Source organism: Doryrhamphus excisus, chromosome 14, assembly GCF_030265055.1.
Source record: "Doryrhamphus excisus isolate RoL2022-K1 chromosome 14, RoL_Dexc_1.0, whole genome shotgun sequence".
In the NCBI taxonomy this organism is placed as follows: domain Eukaryota; kingdom Metazoa; phylum Chordata; class Actinopteri; order Syngnathiformes; family Syngnathidae; genus Doryrhamphus; species Doryrhamphus excisus.
Genome location: NC_080479.1, coordinates 9201336 through 9227946, shown reverse-complemented (window position 1 = coordinate 9227946; position 26611 = coordinate 9201336). Strand labels below are relative to the sequence as shown.

The following is a 26611-nucleotide window of genomic DNA, read 5'->3' as shown; positions in this document are numbered from 1 at the left end:
CAAAGGAACCGCCGATATCAGCCCCTCGCTTCCGGTAATGCCTCCTTTTCGGCAGCGGCTATTTCCTCGCCAACATGCCAGTGAGTATCCTCAACATGTCGTCGAACGCTATTTTCTCCGTTTGAACAAACTTTAAAGCGCCCGTTCACGGCCCAATGTTTAGATAAGACATTAGAGGTTCGACTGATGCCCCCTGAGATCGTCCATGTTGAGATTTAGTAGTAGTTATAAACAAATTAATCGTCACTCCTCGAGCGCATTGTGACTCAAGATGGCGGCGCGCACGCTGCAAACATGGAGCCAGTTTAGCTGTTACGATGCGACTGTTCTGCTTATTGTCGACTTCAATGGCTTAATAAATGTCGTTTTATTTCCAATTTTGTTTATTTAAGTCGTCAATTTTGTGGACTGCGAACACAACTAACGGACACGTTACCTAATGAGAAATGTAGGCCAACCGGGAAGCCCGGAAGAGTAAACCGGAAGAACCAGAAACAGACATGAAAACCACCAATAATAAAATCCTCTTCGGGTGCCAACGTATCAATAATTCACGCCTCATGTGATATTCTTTCGTTTTGTAGCTCGCAAAAGACTTGTTGCACCCATCCCCGGAGGAGGAGAAGAGGAGGCACAAGAAGAAGCGCCTTGTTCAGAGTCCTAACTCTTACTTTATGGATGTTAAATGTCCAGGTAGGTTTTTCTAGCTGTTTCCTTCATTTATATGAAACATTCAAAAGAGAGAGGAAAGAACGATACCGCGGTGATATGTTTGGAATTTTTAAAGCCAAACAATTGAATTATTTCTCCCTTTTTAACAACACTAATATTGTCCAACTTTGACATTGCTAGTAGTTTTATTTAGCTTTGAGAGTTTTGAAAGTTAATTACACACATACTTAAGTGTAAATGTACCCTTGCTTGTAATGGAAATATTTTTGTAACAAAGCAATGTGAACTGCAAAGGGGGAACATATATACATATATATTATATATATTTTGTAGCACTTCTGAAGTAATTATGAAAATACTGTGTCATTTTTTTCAACATTTACATTTTAAGTGAGTTAAAATGAATTCCAAATACAAATGATGGAAAAATAATGAATATGTATATATATATATTTTTTTTTTAATTTTTTTAAAAAGTGAATTCCAAGTGTGTACCTAATGATCTGACTGTTGGTTTGCAGGATGCTACAAGATCACAACAGTGTTCAGCCATGCACAGACGGTCGTGCTGTGTGTGGGTTGTTCGACTGTCCTGTGTCAGCCCACCGGAGGCAAAGCCCGTCTCACAGAGGGTCAGTAAAACCACTTTTGTACACGTTAAGGTCAGGGTATTATGTACTTTGCCGCTGGAGTTTAAATTTGTGCGTATAAAAAGCCGGAGGCAAACAGGTATCAGCGTGCCATGCTAATTGTGATTCATTTTGCTGCACTGCTAAGTGACTGGACTTCCTGTGCCGTGGTTCTCCAATCTCATTCCAGTGCTAGAAGAACCTCGGTTTGCAGAAGGGTTGAGCTAGACCACTGGCTCCCCCCTTTCGAAGGCTGAGAACAGTTTAGCGCCACTGTGTTAGCATGCCTGTTACAGTAGCACAGACTGGGATGGCATGTGGTGGTAACCACCGCTGACTGGCACAGACTTTTGTTCATTCTGTCAACGTGCCTTCCCGCAGGGTGCTCTTTCAGGAGGAAGCAGCACTAAAATGGTCTCCCCGGAGCTGAAAGGTAGAGGAGGTGATGGACCGGTCGATGTCAGCGGTGGAAAATGGATGCAATGACAGACTTGGTCTGTGCTTGAAAGATCGCTGTAACTCTACCCTCCATCCTTGTCTCTCTCAATAAAATGTTCGTTTGGTTAAACAATTGTTTGCTTTATTACAAATCTATATTTTTGACATCACACTCCCACCATTTAGTTACTGCTAAACATACAGAACAACATAGAAAGTGCAGTTTTACATTTAATACATAAAGCTACTTGGACATTGGTATCGGACTCAAACTCTTGAGTTGTCATTAGTGCTCAAACACAAAATAAATGCAAATGTATTAAAATTTGATTGCAATAGGAGGTAGCAGAAATGCTATGTGAGATGTAACAACTGTTCTAGTAGTTAATTATCCCCATAAAGTAAATCAAATCTGATGAGCACATTTGGTATTTTAGCTTCAAAATTGCAGATCATTTTTTGTGGTTTTAGCAAGAAAAACTGCAATGCCAACCTAAAGTAATGATTGTCTATCAAGGCAGAACTGATACAGGATTTCATTGCAAATGTTGCACAAAAGCAGCCATACTAACATCCTCCACCGGGGGGCGCCACTCTACCTGTCACCGCCCCCTGCTGCTGTCTCGCTCTTCTCCTCCCTCTCTCTGAGCAGGTGTCGGATGGAGGAGTTCTGCATGGACAAAGTGTTGGACAGGAGTGGCATGAGACTCCGGAAACCCTCCCTCAACTCCTCCACGTGTTTCTCCAAGCCGTGGATGTGTGTGTCCAGCTCGGACCTGCAGCCCTGCACCTCGGCCAGAACGTCGTACATGAGGTTCTGCATCTGTGAGGCGACAAGCGTCACAAGGTATGCGCTGGTATTGGATTCCGGGGCTATCCGATCCGGAGATGTGTCCACTTGCCTCTCTCACCTTGCACAGGTCCACTAGTGTGCTACCTTGATCGGCTAAGATCCTCTTCTCCACCTTCACACGCCGCAACCTGGTGCCACAATCATTAGATTTTATGATTGAGTAAGCAGCAAGAGCAGTTGAGAGATAAAACAGTCAAATCCATGTAGAAACGGTTTTTGTTTTACTCGTGGATGGCCAGCAGCAGCTTCCGTTGGTGCATTCGGACCCTGGTGTGGTCCTTTTCTCTGGATAGCTTGGTGTGTTTGTAGATCAGCCACGTCTCTCTCAGCACATTTGCTGCTGCAATCTTTATCTGGAGGATGGAAAAGACAACAAAAATGTCCCATAAAAAATGCAATTTTTGACTCTAAATTGGTCTTAACATACACTAATGCAGGGGTCTCAAACACAAGGCCCGCGGGCCCCCGCCTTGATATGAAAGTTTAATGTTAGTGCGGCCCACGCAAGTTTGATATGGATGCTGTATGGTATCATGTACCCAGAAAAAATTATTACGTTTGATTAATGTTCACGTTAAAGGTTAAATAACTGTTAATAGTTATCCTCCCTATCCGTGTGGAAGTGGTAAGTTTTGGGCTATTCAAGTTTAAAGGAAATAACTTGAAGGCTACTGTCTAGGTCGCTAGCTCTCTAGTTTGCGAGTTAGCATGTGTCTCAAGACCCTGCAGTTGCGCAATATGTTGTAAATAAAAAGAGTATAAATGTGACTATAGTCGTGTTTTGTCATGTCTACAGGGCTCTAATAATGCTTTGTTCATTTTAATCTGAAAAAAATAATTTGTCTACCCACCAACTATATGTTGTTTCTTAAGTTTTTATTATTTGCCGTTTTATTATTATTATTATATTTATTTATTACTGATTGATTGATTTTCTTTATTCTTGATTTGTTTATTTATTTTTCATCTTATTTTGTGTAGAAAAATAAAAATTAAGATATTTGAGAACAGTGGAATGTTTTATCAGAGCTTTTCTTGTAGAAAATCGGAACCAAAGCACTGAAAAAGTTTGTATATTTTTCTGTTTTTAATAAAGGCCTTTTGTTTTTTTGGAAAACCTGATGCAACCCAGCCTTGCCCAGACCCTAGCTCCAGTGGCCCCCAGGTAAATTGAGTTTGAGACCCCTGCACTAATGCAAGCTGTTTTAACATTTCCAGTTGGATTTCTATTTTGTCCACCAGATGGCGCCACTTTCCCCCCATTAAAAGCATGCAGAAACATTTCCCACATTATGTGAATTCCAGGTGGCATCGCTGCTTCCATTAACGCCAACCACCCACCCAACTAATCATCAAAACAAAATCCAACCCTTTTGGAGATGTGCGAGTCCATCATGAAGTTGTGCACGTGCTTCTCAGCTCGCGTCAGCTCCAGCTTGCGTGCGACCACCGCCACCACCAACACGGTGCAACCCGCTCCCTGCGGACACGTTGTGGCGATTATAAATGCTCATGAGATTCCCTTTGTGTGATCCGCTCACCATGATCCCAGTGAGGAGGCAGATGCTCCTTCCGCAGTAGGTGTGAGGGACAACGTCACCATAGCCGATGGACAGGAACGTGACCGAGACCATCCACAGGGCCTCCATGTAGTTGCTGCTCAGGTCCCTGTAGTTGTGGTGCCTGAGCAGGGGACACGCTGGGTCATGGGGGATCGCAATGAAAACCGGACGGGATTTGCATGATTACCTCTCGCACACGTGGAGACCCCAGGCGGCTACGATCCACAGGGAGACGCTGAAGATCATGAGCACGGTGCCCGGATAGGTGGTCATCAGGGTTTTGCCCACAAAGCGGGTGTTGAAGTGGATCTGGGTGGAGCGGAGACGGACATTGTCAGATTAGGATATTAGGATTACATAATACTGTTGTCAATCTGCCTTGGAAGGCAAGGGAGAAAAAGGTCATTCGTTCATTTTCCAACGCTTATCCTCTTCAGGGTCACGGCTGAGCTGGAACCTATCCCAGTTGACGCCTTAATTTGCCTTTCTTTGCTTTATTATCCTACTCAAAATAGGCCAAAATGCTACAGTATCTTCTTTCATTCATTCATTTTCTACCGCTTTTTCCTCACAAGGGTTGCAGGGGTGCTGGAGCCTATCCCAGCTGTCTTTGGGCGAGAGGCGGGGTACACCCTGGACTGGTGGCCAGCCAATCACAGGGCACATATAGACAAACAACCATTCACACTCACATTCATACCTATGGACAATTTGGAGTCGCCAATTAACCTAGCATGTTTTTCATGCAAACTCCACACAGAGTTGGCCGAGGGTGGAATCGAACCCTGGTCCTCCTAGCTGTGAGGTCTGCGCGCTAAGCACTTGACCGCCGTGCCGTCCCCAGTATTTTCTTCAATATTATTATATGAAAGTGTAATACACCTACTTCACCACTAGGAAGCGCAAGTGCACTCAAACCACAGAGTATTAGGGCCGCATTGGTCACCTTTGACCTGTGTGTATGTAGAAGTGTTCAGATTTGACTTGCCAACCTTATTGAGCGCCCCGATGCTGCGGGACGCCGTGTCGGTGAAGAGTCGGCTGTGCAGCATCATGGCGCGGCCCAGCAGGTAGAGCCTGAGGAACATGGGCAGCGCCAGCACGATCTCCAGCTCCGTCTCGGAGAGCGGCAGCGGCGCGGCGGTCTGCTGGAAGTACGCCATCAGGCCCACGGGGTAGGGGTGGATGGCCACCGCCGCCAGCTCCAGCGCTATCAGGGCCAAACGTTCGGTCGTCATGGCGATACGCCAATCCTCCGCCCCGCTGTCATGGACGTAGAGCTGGAAGCATGGACGTGGGCGTCACATTGCGATGGATGGAGCATCTCCAAGTCAAAGATCATGTTACCTGCACCTCACAGCAGTGGTACGCTACAATCAGGCCCAGCAGGATGATGGTGGACACACTGATGATGGATTTCAGCGTGAGCGAGGAGACGGAGCTCTGTGGGACACACACACACACACACACACACACATCAATACAAAGCTCAATGTACAGCCAGTCATCCCATATAATCTTTTAATCTTGCATACATTTTATTAATCCACTTGCAGGACATAATGAAAACCGTTTTATAGCTGTGATGCACTTTTACTGCAGGTGGAATCATAGCATGCTACAGTATACCATACACTATCATACCATGGCCATTACAACTGTACCAATACTGTATATTGACCTAACAACAGTACCACTGCGTGCCGTACAATACTGTACTATACAATACTGTACTATTGACTTTATAACTGTACTTCAGCATGTATACACTACTATACTATTGACTTTATAACAGTACTACAGCATGTATACACTATCATATTATTGACTATATAACATTACCACAGCATGTATACACTATCATAGTATTGTCTTCATAACAGTACTACAGTGTGCCGGACAATACTGTACTATTGACTTTATAACTGTACTTCAGCATGTATACACTATTATACTATTGACTTTATAACAGTACTATAGCATGTATACACTATTGTACTATTAATTTTCTAACAGTACTACAGCATGTATACACTATCATACTATTGACTATATAACATTACCATAGCATGTATACACTATCATAGTATTGACTTTATAACAGTACTACACTATTGACTTTCTAACAGTACTACAGCATGTATACACTATGATACTATTGACTTTCTAACAGTACTACAGCATGTATACACTATCATACTATTGACTATATAACATTACCACAACATGTATACACTATCATAGTATTGACTTTATAACAGTACTACAGCATATCATACAATATCATACTATTGACTTTATAACAGTACTATAGCATGTATACACTATGATACTATTGACTTTATAACAGTACTACAGCATGTATACACTATCATACTATTGACTTTATAACAGTACTACAGCATGTATACACTATTATACTATTGACTTTATAACATTACCACAGCATGCCATACAATATCATACTTAACCATAGCATAGCATCATTTCCATGACATTACATAACTGCCCATACCACATCATAGCATCATAACATTACCACAGCATGCCAGGCACCATCATACCATACCATACCGTACCATACCATACCATACCATAACCTTGCCATACCAGCATCAGAGCATGCCATACAATATCCTACCTTTGACATTAGCAACGCTACCACAGCAATGGCGGAGCTTACCATATCATATCATATCATATCATATCATGACATTCTAGCATAGCCATACAACAGCATGTCATACCACGCCATACCTGGTCAGGTGACACTGCTAGCAACGCCATAGTGCTAACCGTACAACTGACTAACCTTGCTGTAGACGCTCCAGGAGAGCTCCGTCTCCATCACCATCATGACCATGCCAAAAATCCCCACAGCAAGAGCGCAGTCGTTCAGGCGCTGCCTCCGGAGAAACAGAGCCCTCCTACGCACCAGCCGCCACCCGATGCTGTGGGTCTTCCAGTACTGGTCGTCCTTCGTGTCCGCCTTGTGTTTGGGACTGGATTGAGGAGTTTGGGGGGTGTTGCACTCGGACCCAGGCAACAGGCCCGCTGCCTCAGACGGAGGAGACTCTTTGTGAGCGTGAACGTCGTCGTCCCTGCTGGTGATGATGATCTCCGGGAGGCTCTGGCGGTCGTTCATCTCCAAGGAAAGGTGGCCTGGTCTCCTTGCATCCTGGAGGTGGACTTGCCTTGTGCAGCTCTTAAAGGGTGACCCGCAAAGGGAACCATCATTAAAGGAGGACGCTTTCTCCTGGAGTCTAGAAGAGTTTTTGGCTTTGCCTTTGTGATTACGCTCCTTGAGGGGTTGTTTGCAACCATCTGACCGTTTCCTGTCCTTGCCTTTCGTTTTGTCTCCTCTCCTCACGGAGCACGGAGAGACTCTAGGGCAAAGGTGGCCGTTGTATAAAGGCATGGTGGCCATGGCCTGGGTCCTGTCCAGCCACACCGTGTGGTGTAGCCCGCAATGGGGAGGGCGGGCCAGACGGGGTGAAAGCGTCCTGGGTGGAGGCAGCATGGAGCGCTGGTCCTCCATGTTGCCTTCATCCACCAGTGTGTAGCTGACGGAGGTGGCGTGGTGATCCATGGCGTCAGGAAGGGCTTTCGGGAAAAAAACATGTTAATGTTAATTAGAACCAAAATTAAGTAAAACTACTCACTTCTTCAAGAGACAGGGATTTTTATTTATTTTTAATTTATTTAACTTTTGAGGCACATTTTCCCCCAAAACTACGACTCATTCATTCATTCATTTATACATATATCTATTACTATGTAAAGTAATACATATTTTATATATTTTAATACAAATTTTATATATTTTTATTCACATTTTATATATTTATTCACACACACACATATTTATATCTATATGTATATACACACATACATATATATATACACACACACACACACACACATATATATACACACACACATATATATATATACACACATACATATATATATATTTGGACTTTGTCCATTGTTTTGCAGATATTAATTTAATTGTATTTATTTTTGTATGCATTCATTCATATATGTATTCTTTTTATATAATACATATGACTTTTTTAATATTTTATAGTTTTTTTGTAGTATTTTTTAAACAGTTTTTTATATTGAGACAAGAAAAAACAGAATGAGGTTGTTCAAAAAACTTACCTTTTTCCACAAAAAATTATTTTTTATATTTCCTCTGGTTTTCAATGGTCCTGTTGACTGTGGAATTAAAAAAAATCATGCAGTGAAAATCCTGCTGCAAATCCGTAGACTGCAAAACACTGCAAAATAACCGTAACAATAAACGTAAATGCAGACGGATATAAAATACGATGACATGAAGAGTTTACACGACCGCCGTGATGTAACCAGATGCCCACCGTTGACGAAACAAACCTGCGGTCCATTAGCAGCCTTGTCAGGGTGGAGCTCCTCCCAGATCCCAGGAGAGGTTATGAACCTCCTTGGTATAGGACGACACGTGATGAGGTCAACACGCACGCATGGACATCCATGACATGTCCCAACGCCTTCATATTCGCTGGCCTGGCTGCGTTCCCGTGCACCACCATCAGGACGTCTTTCCTTAAAGCCGGGCTTAATGACGCCAACGACTCCACCTGCAGATGTTGCCAAGACTCATCTGTCATTACATCACTTTTAGTCCAAATTTTGCACCAATCAATCTTATGAGCGGCGATGGAGGGACCGTACCAATTCCTTTGTTTTGTTATTGCCATAACAGCCCCCAGTATTCATTCAGCAGATTACACTTTAATCAAGTCAGCCCCGATAGCTGTGAGCTTATGAAATATCAAATATGTCACCCCTTTGCCAAACAATATGCAGAGGACAGGTGGAATATTAAGCGCTAAAGTCATAACAATGACATCCTGTGTGGTTATTTATCTAAATCCATGTGACAGATGGATCTACAGATAATATGGCTCGGCTGGAGAAGAGAAGCGGGCAGGCGGGAGAATCCGGATGGTTGCAGGATAAAGATGGGTATTATCTAATCGGAAGATGATGTGTACTATTAAGGCTAGGATGGATGGAATGGGAGGATGCTTCTATCGGGTCTATGAAGGTGTAATTGGCTGAGTTTGGTGTGGAAGGAGAGCCGCTATAAGCGTTTGGTCTCTGACCTCAGATCTTCCCAGAAGAGTTGATGCTGTACCAGCTGCAAATGAAAGTTTGGGAATTTTTTTTTGTTTTCCATGGAAACATACATGAGATTAGTCTGAATAGGAAATATAGCAAATGAACAGGGAATGGTGACATTGTTAGAGTTAGAAATAATCATGAATCCATACTTCAGACTTTGCTTTCATCATCAAAAAAGCTACCTTTTGCAGCAATTACAGCCCGGCAGACCTTAGGCATTCTAGCCGTCAATTTGTCAAGGTAATCTGATGAGATTTCACCCAACATCTCCCACAACATGCATTGGCTTAATGGAGTCTTGGTCTGTACCAGGGGTGCTCACACTTTTTCAGCATGCGAGCTACTTTTAAAATGGCCGAGTCAAAATGATCTACCCACTACAAAAATGCAAAACATCTATTTATTTTCAAATGTATTGAGGATTATTTGTACGTACAATGTATGTTGATGTACCTTACATAACCAAATGAGCCAATATTGCAAAACACACATAATTAACTATTAACATTTTTTGTAATTACCTGAGTTTACTTTGATGACTTGCACTGAATTGAACCAGCCAGGGATGCATAGTCCGGACAGTAGCTGCTGATAGCCAGCCTCAAGCACACTTCCAAATGTTTATCAGTCATGGATAATATCCGTATCATAATATCCGTATAATATTCCATATCCGTATGGAAGTGATATGTTTTTTGCCTTTTTACTTGGTCCAGTTTTTGCCTTTTTACTTGGTCCAGCTCCTTCACTCATTTTAGTGACCATAAACTTTAGCGAGGGCTTAAAATCTCGCAATTCGCCGACTAGCTTAGCACTTTGCATCGTTGTTTACGCATGAGCGGTGACCTAAAGGTCAAAATTCAGTTGTCATCTGACTGGTTGTCCTGTATGTCAATCAAGTAACGGGGATGGATGATAGGCTGACATCGTAAGTTCTGCTGCACTTAGAGACGTTGTTTGATTTGATTGGTCGCTGAAGGGCAACATTCAGTTGTCATCTGAATGGCTGCCCTGTATATCAATCAAGTGACGGCATTGATGCTGGGATGATATTTTTTTAATGTCACGCCGCGATCGACCAGCGATCGACCAGTACCACCTCCGCGATCGACCGGTAGATCGCGATCGACTTAATGAGCACCCCTGGTCTGTACCTTACGGTCAAGCTGCTCCCACAACAGCTCAATAGGGTTCAAGATCTGTAGACTGTGCCGGCCACTCCATTACAGTCAGAATTCTGGCTGACTGCTTATTCTTTAAGTATTGCTGACACATTTTGGACTTGTGTTTTGGGTCATTATGCTGTTCTAGGATGAAATCAATGGCCCCAATCAAGCGCTGTCCACAAGGTATATCGTATTTTCTGGACTATAAGTCGCACTTTTTGGGGCTGCACGGTGGTCTAGTGGCAGACCTTACAGCTAGGAGACCAGGGTTCAATTCCACCCTCGGCCATCTCTGTGTGGAGTTTGCATGTTCTCCCCGTGCATGCGTGGGTGTTCTCCGGTTTCCTCCCACATTCCAAAAACATGCTAGGTTAATTGGCCACTCCAAATTGTCCATAGGTATGAATGTGAGTGTGAATGGTTGTTTGTCTATATGTGCCCTGTGATTGGCTGGCCACCAGTCCACACTCAAAAAATAAACGTTTAGCCTCAACAAAAAAAATAAACGCAACAGTTTCCATTAGTCTTTCTTAGTTATGACAACTTAATTTGAAATTGCTTTGAACCAACAAACAATATTGCATTGCACAAATTAGCTTTTCCTCTTTACTCAAAGCTTATTTGAAGTAATGCTTACTGAATAATTGTTGTCATAGGGAGTTACAAGTTCGTAACTCAAAGAAATATGTTAAGTCAACTGACTTAATCATTTTATTCAAAGTAGTTTAATTTGTTGTCTACTTAATTATAATAACAATGCACAACTTTTTAAGTAGCAGTAACTTAATATATATATATACTATACGTATATGTGTGTGTGTGTATATATATTATGTTACCAAGCTAATTTTATTAAGTCATGGCAACTTGAATTTTGTTTTAAGCTTACCACAATAAAATTTGAGTGTATATGACATTCTAAATTAAGTTCATGTCATAGCCAAGATTATTATTTGAACATAACTTAAAAAATAAAGTTAGCAACTTAGAAAGTTTATCTAAATCAATTAATTACATTTTTTACATTGCATTCATGTATAAAATCAAGTGGTGTCAACAGATACAGATTACTTTTTAGAGTGCAGGTTGTACCACGCCTCTCGCCCGAAGACAGCCCCCGCGACCCTTGTGAGGATAAGTAGTAGAAAATGAATGAATGAATGAATATAATGCTAATACCAATTCAATACTAAAACCCATTACTCCATGCATATCTCTCTGGCAGCGCCACTCACAGCCAAGCTTCATTTTTGGATCCAGATCTCGGATAGGTTCTTATCAGATTAGTGTACCTAATGAAGAGTCCGGCCAGATGCGCCTTCTCAATCTCCAGGAGCGTCCCAAAGTGTGTGAGGGTCAACGCTGATTGGCAGATTGCATCTTTACGTACACATCTGCCAGCGTGTCAATTAATTCAAGCCTCCAGCCAAGTGCTTGTAAATCCTTCATGTTTCGCTGCCTCTGTGTGTGTGTGTGTATGTGTGTGTGTGTGTGTGTGTGGCTGCGGGCCAGTCGTCTTCAATTATAGCCTCCTATATTGCATCACCCCTCTGGCATGCATGTAAGTGGAATTAAACGGAGATACTTGCAGCCATTAATTACTGCGGCTGCTAAACGATGCTTCACCCCCCCCCCCCCCCCCCCGCAGGGTGCCCAGACAAACGCCAGTTCATTTTGTAATAATAATAATTCAGGGCCTCCAAGTGAAAGACTAATTGGATTTCCCCCGAAATGTCAAACTATTAATATTTGAGGCGGAGAGTGTCTGTTAATGAAGTTTTGAAGTCTGCGGCTCCTCCAGCTGACACGTTGGAGTGGATGCTGGTGGTGGATTTGTCAATTGCACACAATCAAGCCGTGCTGATGCTGCTCATCTAATGAGCGCAGCCTCAAAATAGACAACTAGCAGACCGACCCGAGGGCCTCATGCTAGCTTCAGCCCAAAACTATTCACACCATGAACTCATTTGGACTTTTATTTGGGAGCTGGAAATGACACAAGAAAGGGTCAGGAGACTAGAATATTATGCTAATAGATGCTACATTCAAAACATATTATGTGTATAGGGTTGACTAGTCAAAGATTGCCTATATGATGATATGTATTATTATGCTTCTAGTCGGGTGGCACGGCGGTCGAGTGGTTAGCGCGCAGACCTCACAGCTAGGAGACCAGGGTTCAATTCCACCCTCGGCCATCTCTGTGTGGAGTTTGCATGTTCTCCCCGTGCATGCGTGGGTTTTCTCCGGGTACTCCGGTTTCCTCCCACATTCCAAAAACATGCTAGGTTAATTGGCCACTCCAAATTGTCCATAGGTATGAATGTGAGTGTGAATGGTTGTTTGTCTATATGTGCCCTGTGATTGGCTGGCCACCAGTCCAGGGTGTACCCGCGTCTCGCCCGAAGACAGCTCCAGTCCCCCCGCGACCCTTGTGAGGATGAGCGGTAGAAAATGAATGAATGAAATATACAGGGTGTCCCCCCAAAAAATGCATGCTCTGAATGGGGAAAAGTGGCGCCATCTGGTGGACAAACCAAAAAATAAAAAGTCCAACATAAAGGACTGCATTAAGATAGTCAAATATCATTTTATATGAATTGTTTTTCATTGAAGCATCAAATAGCAGCATGGTGGGCGAGTGGTTAGCACGCAGACCTCACAGCTAGGAGACCAGGGTTCAATTCCACCCACGGCCATTCCAAAAACATGCTAGGTTAATTGGCGACTCCAAATTGTCCATTGGTATGAATGTGAGTGTGAATGGTTGTTTGTCTATACTATGTGCCCTGTGATTGGCTGGCCACCAGTCCAGGGTGTACCCCGCCTCTCGCCCGAAGACAGCTGGGATAGGCTCCAGCACCCCCGCGACCCTTGTGAGGATAAGCAGTAGAAAATCAATGAATGCTTCTCGTCTCGATCACCTACTATATGGAGTGCAAATGGTGCTGTTGCTGCAGTAATACAACAAACCACTAGATGTCAGCCATGTGTCTGTGTGCTAATCCTACAGAGTGATGAATAATACTGTAGTTTTTAGAGAAAACTACTCAGTAAAAAGTAATCTGTGATGGTCCGTCCTGTGCTCACCTTCCATCCCGAGTGTGCGGCAGAGCCTAGAGAGTCTTAACAGGCGTTCCTGGGAGAGACGGCCCATTCCAAGGGGAAGCGTCCCAAGTAATAGGGTCATCTATTATCCAGCCCGACTCCTTCCTTCGTCTATCAGCTTCTTGCTGCCTCTGCTCCTGCATCAGCATTCCCCGGAGGACAAATGGGGAACACACTTTTAAAGATGCACAAATTCCCTGGGGGAGTCATTCCAGCTTTTTTCTCCACTACAGAAGGAAAAACATTGTATTAAAAACAATATCTGCTTCCCCACATGCATCACGTGGACTTTAGAGTTGTCTTATTTGATGCTTCAATGAAAAACAATTCATATAAAATGATATTTGACTATCTTAATGCAGTCCTTTATGTTGGACTTCTGCTTAACTTATTATTTTTAGGTTTGTCCACCAGATGGCGCCACTTTTCCCCATTCAAAGCATACATTTTTTGGCGGGGTACACCCTGGACTGGTGGCCAGCCAATCACAGGGCACATATAGACAAACAACCATTCACACTCACATTCATTCATTCATTCATTTTCTACCGCTTTTCCTCACGAGGGTCGCGGGGGGTGCTGGAGCCTATCCCAGCTGTCTTCGGGCCTAAGGCGGGGTAAACCCACGCATGCACGGGGAGAACATGCAAACTCCACACAGAGATGGCCAAGGGTGGAATTGAACCCTGGTCTCCTAGCTGTGAGGTCTGCGCGCTAACCACTCGACCGCCGTGCCGCTATTTGATGCTTCAATGAAAAACAATTCATATAAAATGATATTTGACTATCTTAATGCAGTCCTTTATGTTGGACTTCTCCTTAACTTTTTATTTTTTGGTTTGTCCACCAGATGGCGCCACTTTGCCCCATTCAAAGCATGCATTTTTTTTGGGACACCCTGTATATTTCAAGCTGAAGTAATTTTAAAAGGCTGACGTACATTAAAGTGGAAAATAAGAATTTTAAAATAAGATATTTTTGTGTTAATAAGGTGACAAGGGTTAAAGACACCGGGCAAACTGCTCTCGATCTATGGACAACCCCGCCCACCCACTCCATCGAGCAGCATCGACTTCATCTAGTCCACACTCCATCCAACTCTACAATACGTCACCAAAATGTAAGGGACAATTCAATCTTATTGTATTTACATATATTTTACACTGTATTTGTAATTATGCAAATCTTCTGCTTGTCACTCCTGTTACAACAAAGTCAAAGCCATTCATGCTCAATGTGGTGGAAGTAAACAAGCCATGGGCCAATCAAAAAACAAGAATTGTGCCGCAGATGGCCCCAGCGCTATGCTTTGGGGACCCCTGCAATATAAGGTCATTGCTTTTTCCAAACTCAAGTCAATCCATCATTGTGTGTCGTGTTTAATAAGGTCGGCTTGTGTCGACCAGGCCAATTAAACACCATGCTCCCTCCATCTTTGACCCCCCCGCCCCCCGCCCCCCGCCCCCTCCTAGATGGCTGACATTTTTTACGATGTGCTCTCCATTTTCTTTTATAGAACCAGAAGGCAAAAATAGCAAGTGAGCGAGTATCCGCTCCTTAGCTCCTGATGCTGAGTGGATGCAGACCGGCGGCTTTCCCGCAGCTTCCTTCCTGACTCACCCCCCACCCCCCCCTCCCGCCCCACCACACACATCCCATCATCTCCCCCCTCCTCCTTCTGCTTGCCTGCCACTCTTCTTCTTCCTCCTCCTCCTCCTCCAGCATCCCGCTCCTCTCTCCAGCAGGATGTGGCACTCGGCGGCTCTGCTCCTCTCAGGATTCTCCGCCTTGATACACGGTGAGCGCTTATGGAATTCTAGAAACGGGCAGCAGCCATCAGGGTTCTAACATGGGGAAATATGCTTTTCCAGAAGGAAAAGGGGGGCGGGTGGAAAAGTGTGGATGTGGGTCACACCTGTTTGCTCTGCATGTTGACATCGCTCTCTGACGATTGGGGGATGCCTTTGCATGTCGTCTGCCTTGCGGTCTTCCTTCCACATGCAGAGGGATCAATTGGATCACATGTATGGATGGCCACCATTCCATCTTGCCTGTGTGTGTGTGTGTGTGTGTGTGCGGAGGACGTGTTGCTGCAGCTTCTGTCAAGAGATGACACGCAGACATGAACTTGACAACCTCTTGTATGTTGCTTGAGGTCATAACGTAAACAGAAGTTAGCAACTATTATTCATATTTGGGGGGAAAGCACCTGAAAATACTCCATATTTTCTTTTCTTTTTGAAACATATAGCCCTCCTCTTAACCTTATTGGGAGGTTGTATCAGTTACCTAGGTAACCAAAGGACCCTGGATGCAAATGATCACTCCGGTATATTCCATTTGAAAAAGAAATGTTCATTTGCGTGTTCCGTGCCTTTAAATAAAGGTTTACATTAGCAGGCATTGTGCTTTAAATCGGGTACGCACCGCAACTTGTATAACTGGTATGGCATCATCATCAAGCTCATACATACTGGAAATATGTTTTTTTTTAAATAAAAATTAAAGTATACACAAATTTTCATTATAATGAATTCAAATTTACAATGATAATGCTTGATTCCTCAAATAGTGGCCTCCAATCCACTAAAGGCCACACCTCATTATCATGAATTCAAATTTACAATGATAATGCTTGATTCCTCAAATAGTGGCCTCCAATCCACTAAAGGCCACACCTCATTAAAATGAATTCAAATTTAAAATGATAATGCTTGACTCCTCAAATAGTGGCCTCCACTCTCCTAAAGGCCACACCTCATTAAAATGAATTCAAATTTACAATAATGCTTGATTCCTCAAATGGTGGCCTCCAGTCCACTAAAGGCCACACCTCATTAAAATGAATTCAAATTTACAATGATAATGCTTGATTCCTCAAATAGTGGCCTCCACTCTCCTAAAGGCCACCACCTCATTAAAATGAATTCAAATTTACAATAATGTTTGATTCCTCAAATGGTGGCCTCCAATCCACTAAAGGCCAGACCTCATTAAAATGAATTCAAATTTAAAATGATAATGCTTGACTACTCAAATAGTGGCCTCCACTCTCCTAAAGGCCACACCTCATTAAAATGAATTCAAATTTAAAATGATAATGCTTGATGTAAAATATATATAAACATGAAATGATATATCATTGATACAGTACATGAGTATAATTCACATTTTCCTCAAATAGTGGCCTCCAATCTACTAAAGGCCGCACCTTAATCGAAGGCGAACGAAGGAGAAATCTAAATTTGTAATTAGTATACTATTTCCTCAAATAGCGGCCTCCACACGACTAAACACCACGCCACAAACAGAAGCCAACTTATTTTAAACGCTGGGGTCACAGGCATGAATGGATACAGACGTGGCATCTGTAAAGCTGAGCTCTATCGTGGAAAGTGGAGAAGTTTAGGATTTGGACAACAAAAAAACCCAAACATATGCCGAGTACTCTCTGCAGTTGAGTAAATAACGAAAAAGCTGCCATTTAAAGAACTTTTGTGCACCACAGTGCCTACCCATCCACCCTGGCCTGCTTCATTTCTGTGTTTTCAATCTCTGAGAAGGTGAGGATGGATTCGAGACGGAATGAGCGCTACTTCCCAGCGTATGAAAGCAACCTCATTATAGCGTCATTAGTGCCAATAACAGCCTGATGAGATTTCCAAGCGCCACTAATTAGACGTTGTTTGCCAACCTCCAGCGTTCCCTGTGAGTCTTCCATCCCTCTTTTTCACAAAGACCACTTCATCGAGCGCAATGTTTGTGTCCGGCAGTGTCCTCAGGGGGCCCTCACCAGAGGAACCTGCTGAAGACCCTCCTGAAGGACTACAACCGCATGGAGCGACCCGTGGGGAATGACTCGCTGCCCCTGACCGTCACCTTCTCGCTCAGTTTGATCCAGCTCATGGATGTGGTAGGTTAGCCAACTCGAGAACTTCCACCTCTTGTTAGGCCTCGAAAGGGCAATTCATTTGGATTTCTGGTGCTTTCAGGACGAAAAGAACCAGGTGCTCACCTCAAACATGTGGCTGCGGATGGTAAGGACCCCCGAGAGGTTTGTGGTGCTGTTAAACTTCTCACTGGCCGCAAAATTAAGTACACAATAACATAACATCCAATACAAAATGATGCCTTTATAAAAGAGAACGTTGAGTATCGGACCTATGGTAATTGTAATGATAATGGTTTCATTTCATTTGAACATGCATCAGATTACAATTGAGTGCATCCCATAATCAGTTCCCAGTTCCACATGTCCAAAAGGAGTAGGAAGAAGCAAAGCTTATTAAATCCTACCCCTCCATCTGGTACTTTTACAATTAGTAACTGTTACATTTGTTCACTTCCTGCTTTCCATAATACAGTTTAAGTTTGTTTTTTTTTTTTTTTTAAATGTTGTAATTTTTTGTACCGTACCGAAGTAGGAGGTGATATGACCATCCAATGACATAATGGTTACCATAGTAACCGTCAATATAGTGATATAGTATATAGCACATCATGACTGGTTCAAGACTCTTCATCCTTGTATTTAGCAAACATCAACTGCTTGTATTGTTTCTTGAATTGGCTCATCGTTGTGCATTGTTTGAGGTCCTTACTCAATCCATTCCATAGTTTGATTCCACTTACTGAAATGCTATGGCTAGCATAACGTAGTCCTAGCATAGAAGTGTTTCAAATGTACTTCTTCTCTGAGATCATATTTCTCCTCTCTTGGAGAGAAGTATTGGATGACATTTTTAGCTAATTGGTTATTTTTAGGCTGCACAGTGGCAGCCTAAAAAAAGTGGCAAAAACATGCAAGGTTAATTGGCGACTCCAAATTGTCCATAGGTATGAATGTGAGTGTGAATGGTTGTTTGTCTATATGTGCCCTGTGATTGGCTGGCCACCAGTCCAGGGTGTAACCCGCTCTCGCCCGAAGACAGCTGGGATAGGCTCCAGCAACCCCCACGACCCTCGTGAGGATAAGCTGTAAAAAATGAATGAATGGTTATTTTTAGCCTTATGCATTATTTAAGCTGTTTGAAGTTTACACCTCATTAGGTTGTGTACCTAATTTCCCGTCCAGTGAGTATTTTTCTTGCCAGGCCATCATTTTTCAGCCAAATTAATATTAAAAAAGATAATTGAATAATCTTGTATGTATGTGCAGCAGACTAAAAACACTAAACAGGAGGTTGTTGAACATCCTGTGTGTGTGTTTGTGTGTGTTTATGATCAAGAGCTGGTTCGACCATTATCTCCAGTGGAACCAGAGCGAACATCCCGGAGTTAAAAACCTCCGCTTCAGAGCAGATCAAATCTGGACGCCAGACATCCTGCTGTACAACAGGTAAGAAATACGCACGCAAACGTGCACGCTAACGGTGCACGGTACGAGGTGTTGGATCTAAGCGCCCTGTGGTTCCTCAGTGCAGATGACGACTTTGACTCCACCTTCAAGACCAACGTGCTGGTCAACTCCAGCGGCTACGCTGAGTATTTACCTCCAGGTGGGTCACATGCTCTTCTATATATATGAGATGGAATCGTTCCTTCTGTTAATAGGATTATTCCACATTATTCTCAGGTTAGGACAGTCCATGTTGACAGGTAATAACCTGGTAATTAATTAGTTAATCACGCAATAAATGAAAATGAAGTGGATAGTCACCCTTGGTTAGTCATTCCTTCAGCGCCTTCCATAGAACAACGGCATGAACGGAGTGAGCTCTTATGTGGATCATATGTCTTAGAGGGTGGAGGCGGGGCCGCTAGATACACACACACACACACACACACATATATATATACTGTATTTTTTTCTACTTTTCCTTAAAATTTATGTTGAAAATCTCCTTCCCGGAGACCAAACCTTGTGTGTCATCCAAGTGTGTTGTGACGCCCCCTAGTGTTCAACCATTATAGCGTTTTTCTTTGGCTTTTTTCATGACATGACAGCTATTTCCTTGTCATATGACTTCCTGTTTGAACATTACCACTTCATTCTCAAAATAGGACTTATTTTCTGTTAATATTACTACTTTTTTACATACTATGACGACTTGATTCTATTAACATTTTAATTTCATTTCTTTCGAAAACCTACAACTTCTTTCCTCGCCGTATTTTTGTCGCAGTACGATTTTTTCCCTCCTTGTCATTGTGGCTGGCAAACGCCTTCCTTCTTCCTCTCCATCCCCATCACTCCATCGCTCATCTTCCCAGCGAGGGATGCGGTGTCAGTGAGTGTCATTCAGCATTCCCCGCATGCCCCCCCCCCCCCCAACCGCCCTCCCTCAGCTTGTACACACCAAGGTTAATATTTCATGGCCATAAAAAAAGAGCGTCACTGTTTACATTGCCGTGACTGAGAGTAACACCTATAAATAGCCCTTCATCCACTTCCTGTCTGAACTCCACAGAGCTGACGTCCTGCGATTTTAAAGCGTCGTGTCTTTGCGTGGCGGATTAGAGCGCACTGACAATCGCTCCCTAGGAGGGTTTTTTTTTTTTTTGCGGCATGGCGGTGTTGAAGTAAAACTTGTGCATTGCAGGCAGAGAAGGCTATCAGTTCTCCGCCATGTTTATTAATAGGCTGCTGCTGCTGTGTGTAAATACAGCTTCTGGCTGCTGTGATTAGGATCAGGGCCAATTAGAGGAGAGAGGAGCTGATGGAAATAAAAAGGTGGTGGGAACGCTGTGCCATAGTCGTGTTTTTTTTTTTTTTTTCAGCATCGTCCGTTCCTAAAGCAACAAGTCTGCAAAGAGCGTGCATCTTTTCTCTTTTCTTGGACAACCTCTTGGTTCAAAAGTTGTAATTTCATGCAAGCTGTAATCTAAATCAGGTGACATTTGCAAGCACACACCTTCATCCCGACGGCGGGACTCCAAATGCCACGGCGGGGGAAAAAGAGGCTTTTTAGAATGATGGAGCTTTATTCGGGGAGCTGTGCTTGCATGGCCAATGAGTGTTGTTTGGGAGTCTTGCCTCAAGGTTACTAAAGATGGATATCTTCTTCCTGACTTGCCAGAAATATGCTGGCAGGCAGAGATTCGGTGCACCCCTGCAAAATGTAATGAGATGCAAGTCCCATTTAAAGGGGACCTACAATGAGTTGTGGACAAGCAGCTACACAATATAACCTGTATAGAAGGATTCCTATACAGACTTCCAGCAGGTTTCCCATGAATTCCCCGCCTCCCGCTGTCATTGGTCATGCTCCCAAGCGCTCCCGAGGACTTCCGTAAACATAGGTCCATATTTACCGACTGGAGGTAATCTACAGTCTGGGTTGCAGTGACGTCAGTAGAAACGCCAAACCACAGAGTCTTCCCAGACCTCATTATGCGATTTATTGTAACAACATTTATGGTAATGGTAATTGTAATGGTAATTGTAATGGTGATGGTTTAATTTCATTTGAACATGCATCAGATTACAATTGAGTGCATCCCATAATCAGTTCACAGTTCCACATGTCCAAAAGGAGTAGGAAGAAGCAAAGCTTATTAAATCCTACCCCTCCATCTAGTACTTTTACAATCAGTAACTGTTACATTTGTTCACTTCCTGCTTTCCATAATACAGTTTAAGGTTTTTTTTTTAAATAATGCACCTTGTACCGATTAATTTAATTTAATTTAATTTAATTTAATTTAATTTAATTTAATTTAATTTAATTTAATTTAATTTAATTTAATTTAATTTAATTTAATTTAATTTAGAGGAAGTCTGTAATTTAATTTTTGTCACGTACCGAATTAGGAGGTGATGTGAGCATCCAATGCCATAATGTGTACCATAGTAAGTGTCAATATAGTGATATATATAGCACATCATGACTGGTTCAAGACTCTTCATCCTTGTATTTAGCAAACATCAACTGCTTGTATTGTGTCTTGAATTGGCTCATTGTTGTGCATTGTTTGAGGTCCTTACTCAATCCATTCCATAGTTTGATTCCACATACTGAAATGCTATGGCTAGCATAACGTAGTCCTAGCATAGTGTTTCAAATGTACTTCTTCCCTGAGATCATATTTCTCCTCTCTTGTAGAGAAGTATTGGATGACATTTTTATCTCCAATTATCTCCATTCAGTCATTCATTGGTCGAACAGGATGTTAAGGGTTCTTCACTCTAATGAGCATCAAAGCCGATCAAGATTGATCCCCAATTCGACATCTCTGCAGGCATCTTCATGAGCACCTGCAACGTTGACGTGCGCTGGTTCCCCTTCGACATCCAGAAATGCGTGCTCAAATTCGGCTCGTGGACGTACGACGGCTGGCTGCTCGACCTCCAGATGAACGATGCCGACGTGTCGGGCTACATGGCCAACGGGGAGTGGGACCTCATAGGTGAGCTTGTCAAGAAGATCCAGACATAGTATACTCTAGTTCCTCAGTGAGGCTTTTCCTCACCTTTCATTCACTTCCAGGAGTGCCCGGCACCAGGAACGAGGTTTTCTACGACTGTTGCAAGGAGCCATACCCGGATGTGACTTTCATCGTAACCATACGACGGAGAACGCTCTACTACGCCCTCAACCTGCTCATCCCCTGTATGCTCCTCTCTTCTATGACCTTACTCATCTTCGTGCTACCTGCCGACTCTGGGGAGAAGATTTCACTGGGTAAGCAAATATAGATATGTTTGATCAGATACATAGATATTGGATGGATAGATTAAGTAGAAAACTGAAGACGAACAAGATTCCTCACTCTTCCCACATTCCTCCCACATTCCAAAAACATGCTAGGTTAATTGGCGACTCCAAATTGTCCATAGGTATGAATGTGAGTGTGAATGGTTGTTTGTCTATATGTGCCCTGTGATTGGCTGGCCACCAGTCTCACCCGAAGACAACTGGGATAGGCTCCAGCCCCCCCCCCCCTTGCGACCCTCGTGAGGAAAAGCGGTAGAAAATGAATGAATGAATGAACTATCAATTAAGGGCTGCACAGCGATTGAGTGGTTAGCGCGCAGGCTTCACAGCTAGGAGACCCTCGGCCATCTCTGTGTGGAGTTTGCATGTTCTCCCCGTGCATGCGTGGGTTTTCTCCGGGTACTCCGGTTTCCTCCCACATTCCAAAAACATGCTAGGTTAATTGGCGACTCCAAATTGTCCATAGGTATGAATGTGAGTGTGAATGGTTGTTTGTCTATATGTGCACTGTGATTGGCTGCCCACCAATCCAAGATATACCCCGCCTCTCGCCCGAAGACAGCTGGGATAGGCTCCAGCACACCAATTCTGAGCCATTTTAAGGTGATTATCCAGATCCTGACTGGCGGAGGTTTGGGCTCCACACTTTGAACCTAAATAGCTTTGAGGAAATATAGCAACCCAGGCGCCGTGACGCTCACATTGCAAGAAAAGGGTGCATTGGAATATATTCCACTTTTTCCCCAACTTCAGACTAAATCCTGGATGCTGGAGCTCTGCACACATGCAAGCGGAGACACAACCTCCCACACTTTCACAAAAAAAAACTGCAGATAACTTACAGAGTCAGCAACAAGATATTTTTTGGTGTGCACACAAAATCTCCAACTGGGACACTCACTCGCTCTCTCTCTCGCCCACCCTCCTGTGGTGCCAACGTGCTGTTATATCAGCCTAAAAGTCTCAAACAGGAGACTGAAATGAAGGCAGTCACAGGAAATGGAGAAGAGGGGGATGAAAAAGGGAGAGGAGATTAAGGAGGGAGTGTGCAAGGCGAGGAAAGGAGGCAAGGTGAGGGAGGAGGGAAAAGCGGGAGCCCGATTCCAAGAGGCTGCGAGTGCGACACGTTTGAAGTTGTTCAGATGACAGAAACGGGATTAGATGAATAATTGAGTGACTTTTTAAAAATCCAACTTATTAGACAAGCAGCACTTGAACGCAGCGTGTAATGGATGACTTATTCATGGCGTTTAAATGAAGGCAATTATGTCTTCAAAGCACTTTGCTGGGCATACAAACACAGTTAGCATACAGCCATGCTATTTTTCTACAATCATACCATATTACACACTTTTCTGAGGCCTCTGATAAACATGAATGGCTTTTTTTAATACGACCAAATCATAAAGATTGATTGATTTTTTAGTTGGATTTTTTCTGCTTTAAAATATATTAGTATAGTATCCATCCATCCCTTTTCTATACCGCTTATCCTCACTAGGGTTAGGCCTATTTTTATATATTATATTTTATATATTATAGGCTTCAGCCCCCCTAAATAATTTTATATTTTTTATTGATTTTTTTTTTATTTTTAATTTATTTATTTTTAAATTATTTTTTAATGATTTAAAAAAAATTTTTACCAAAAAAATCTCTGACAAATTTCCTATAAAAAAGCAGGCTAATAAGCAAGCCAATAAGCAGGCTAATACTAGCCTACTACTACTAGTAATAATAAATAATAATAAATTATTATAAATAGTAATGATAGTCATTAAAGCTTTTTATTTTATTTCATTTTATTTTATGGGGGCTTGAGCCCTAAATAATTTGATATTTTTTATTGAATTTTTTAATGATTTTACATTTTGTACAAAAATAATCATCTGACAAATTTCATATAATAGGGAAAAAGCAGACATTTAGCCTACTACTACTACTAGTATACTACTATCACTACTACTACTTCTAGTAGTAGTAATAATAATTCACAATAAATTATTATAAATATAAATGATAGTCATTAAAGCTTTTTATTTTACTTTATCTTTCAATTTTTTTTATTGATTTCAAATTTTTTACCAAAAAAATCTGACAAATATCATATAATAGGGCAAAAGCAGGCTAATAAGCAAGCAATAAGTAGGCTAGTACTAGCCTACGAGTACAACTAGTAGTAGTAGTAATAATCAGAAGAAGAAGAATGATGATAGTAATAATAATAGGCTAATGAACAATATAATAATGATTATGATATAATTGATCACTGTCCAGTGGACAGAATGGTTGCAGAGCTTGAGCAGCGGTTTAGCAGTGTAGATTGTGTGTACTTGTGTAAATGTAATGGTGGCCTAAAACAATTGAGTATCTCTACTAAATCTGTCCAAAAGTGGGAAAGTTATATCCCGCTTCTTGTTCCTTATTTGGTTTTTGGATTTTTTTGAATGTCTACTACATTCATTCATATCCTGTGCATCTCCAGGGGGCTAAGCCCTCCCGTCCTCAGAACCGAGTGACGCCCCTGGTGGCGGGTATGCTGGAGCCTATCCCAGCTGTCTTTGGGCGAGAGGCGGTGTACTGGTGGCCAGCTAATGGCAGTATTACTACAGTATATTATTATAGACAGTAATGATAGTCATTAAAGCTTTTTATTTTTGATTAGAAACAACTAATAATGAAGAGACAGGTTATATAAGTGTATTTTAGTCCATATGTGAGTGCCTATATGTTGTAAATGCTGCTTTAGTGTGCTTCCCACGCACAGCCAATGGGCCTATTGATGTTATTAAGGCTAGTGAATTGATTAGGCCCCGCCCACCAGGAGCAGACTGTCACCGGCTTGACAAAGGAGTCGGCAAGGGCACCTTTTCAGATGAAAAAGCCTTAAAAAAAAGAATAATTGTTGGCTTGTTTGTTGAATGGATGCCGTGCTTTATCCCGTGTGGGCTCATTAATGAAAAGGCCTTCATTTCATCCGGCTGCTTGTTGACTGGAACATCTTTTCATCAGGATGTTTATGCTAGCCAAGCACTTTTTTTTAAATGGTGTGTGCGCGGGAGATGACAAAATAAATGGCCGCCTTTGCCGCTCTCCAAAAGCATTACACTATGTCAAAAAGCAATTTAGCGTATGAGCCGTAGCCGTTTATCAAAACATGCCTCGCTCACCAGGCGGGAAGACTCATGTGTGTTTCTGTACCTTTATGTCTTTTAGGGATCACCGTCTTGCTTTCGCTGACTGTGTTTATGCTGCTGGTGGCGGAGATCATGCCGGCCACGTCGGACTCTGTCCCGCTAATAGGTAGGGTTTCTCTCCATGATGAACACTAGCGTTGACTTCTACCGGTATAAACAATAAATGTAAACACGCCGAGTTGATATATGAAGCGGATGTATAAGATGAATGAAAAGCTAGCGTTCGTGCGTGGAAGTATTTACTCGGCAGACCGATCAATCGTGGCCCAAAATCATAAACATTGAACAATGTAAGGAAGGTTTAATAGTTCCCGATGGCGACGTGCGACGTGTTGTCGCAGATTTAGTTTTGAACGAAGCTAGTCTCAGCCCTAAATACACATTCTCCACACACACACGGAACACACTTCCGTGACCATCCTTCAAAATAAGAGCGCCGTTTGCCCATGTGTATGATAAAAAAATATCTTCCATATGCAGTTGGTCGCTTAATTAATTAGTTTGACATTGTATTTGGACATTCTTGATGACCATGCAAGTATATGATGTGCATCTCACTTTCACCATCATAAAACTTTTTTTCCTTTAATCCATGTGTCCCATATTTTGGGGAATCGACCGGTCACAGGGTCAAACCACCTCCATTGTAATCCATCTTTCAGAATTATGTTACATAAAAAGGAAAGGTCATAGTCAATTCTGACAGGATGTTGATGGCTTCCCATTAATGGTACATCCCACTGTCCTGCTAGAACTGGGGTCTCAAATTCAATTTACCTGGGGGCCACTGGAGCCAGGGTCTGGGTGAGGCTGGGCCGCATCAGGTTAAAAAACAAAACAAAAACGCATTTATTAAAAACAGAATTTAAAAAGTGTCTTCAATAGTTGTATGCTCAGTTATATGCTCCACTTTTTCAGTGCTTTGGTTCTGGTTTGCCACAAGAAAAGCTCTGATAAAACATTCCACTGTTCTCAAATATCTTCATTTTTATTTTTCTACACAAGATAAGATGATAAAAATAAATCAACAATAAAGAAAATCAATAAATCAGTAATAAATAAATACAACAATAATAATGACACAGCAAAGAAACCACATGAACAGTATTAAGTTATTTAACTTTTAACATGAACATTAATGAAACCTAATCATTTGA

General features: G+C 42.4%; 3 protein-coding genes and 1 non-coding gene across 8 annotated transcripts in view; 3 read left to right on the top strand and 1 right to left on the bottom strand.

Annotated features, from left to right (window-relative positions):
* The first annotated feature begins 21 nt into the window (after positions 1–21).
* Positions 22–1872, top strand: LOC131101644 (small ribosomal subunit protein eS27). Its single transcript, XM_058046960.1, has 4 exons — positions 22–80; positions 585–693; positions 1194–1304; positions 1683–1872. Exons 1-4 carry the CDS (start codon positions 75–77, stop codon positions 1709–1711), a joined length of 255 nt encoding a protein of 84 aa, XP_057902943.1. The 5' UTR covers positions 22–74; the 3' UTR covers positions 1712–1872.
* On the top strand, positions 1437–1566 carry LOC131102460 (small nucleolar RNA SNORA35). Its single transcript, XR_009119454.1, has one exon. It is a non-coding gene; the product is annotated as a small nucleolar RNA SNORA35 (small nucleolar RNA).
* On the bottom strand, positions 1688–13877 carry LOC131101633 (small conductance calcium-activated potassium channel protein 1-like). 3 transcript variants are annotated; one of them, XM_058046946.1, is made up of 12 exons: positions 13583–13877; positions 8322–8779; positions 6967–7757; positions 5502–5597; positions 5147–5434; positions 4342–4463; positions 4134–4275; positions 3962–4072; positions 2818–2945; positions 2642–2720; positions 2516–2562; positions 1688–2409 (listed from the first exon to the last, which is right to left on the bottom strand). In XM_058046946.1, the coding sequence occupies exons 3-12, from the start codon at positions 7741–7743 to the stop codon at positions 2307–2309; spliced, it is 1893 nt and encodes a 630-aa protein (XP_057902929.1). In that variant the 5' UTR covers positions 7744–7757; positions 8322–8779; positions 13583–13877; the 3' UTR covers positions 1688–2306. The 3 variants fall into 3 exon arrangements, with proteins under 3 accessions (XP_057902929.1, XP_057902927.1, XP_057902928.1); XM_058046944.1 differs by having other exon boundaries at positions 1688–2562; XM_058046945.1 differs by having other exon boundaries at positions 1688–2562; positions 2651–2720.
* Positions 2007–26611, top strand: part of chrna11 (cholinergic receptor, nicotinic, alpha 11) — a 30640-nt gene continuing 6035 nt past the window's right edge. The window contains exons 1-10 of one of the 3 annotated variants that reach the window (XM_058046947.1): positions 2007–2586; positions 14592–14720; positions 15117–15398; positions 17374–17513; positions 17593–17654; positions 18829–18938; positions 19024–19098; positions 21782–21949; positions 22030–22224; positions 25474–25560. In XM_058046947.1, the coding sequence (XP_057902930.1) occupies positions 15179–15398; positions 17374–17513; positions 17593–17654; positions 18829–18938; positions 19024–19098; positions 21782–21949; positions 22030–22224; positions 25474–25560 (1057 nt within the window). In that variant the 5' untranslated portion in view covers positions 2007–2586; positions 14592–14720; positions 15117–15178. Of the gene's footprint in view, positions 2587–14591; positions 14721–15116; positions 15399–17373; positions 17514–17592; positions 17655–18828; positions 18939–19018; positions 19099–21781; positions 21950–22029; positions 22225–25473; positions 25561–26611 lie in introns of those variants that run through there. The other 2 variants (XM_058046948.1, XM_058046949.1) reach the window with 2 other exon arrangements.

Excerpts from the sequence above, each read along its gene's own strand:
- LOC131101633 (XM_058046944.1), bottom strand. The coding sequence starts at position 7,743 with ATGGATCACCACGCCACCTCCGTCAGCTACACACTGGTGGATGAAGGC. Across the intron at positions 2,946-3,961 it reads ACTCGCACATCTCCAAAAGG|ATAAAGATTGCAGCAGCAAA; the intron begins GTTGGATTTTGT and ends TCCATCCTCCAG. Across the intron at positions 2,721-2,817 it reads CTGCTGCTGGCCATCCACGA|GTTGCGGCGTGTGAAGGTGG; the intron begins GTAAAACAAAAA and ends TTGTGGCACCAG.
- LOC131101644 (XM_058046960.1), top strand. Across the intron at positions 694-1,193 it reads TATGGATGTTAAATGTCCAG|GATGCTACAAGATCACAACA; the intron begins GTAGGTTTTTCT and ends GTTGGTTTGCAG. Across the intron at positions 1,305-1,682 it reads CAAAGCCCGTCTCACAGAGG|GGTGCTCTTTCAGGAGGAAG; the intron begins GTCAGTAAAACC and ends GCCTTCCCGCAG.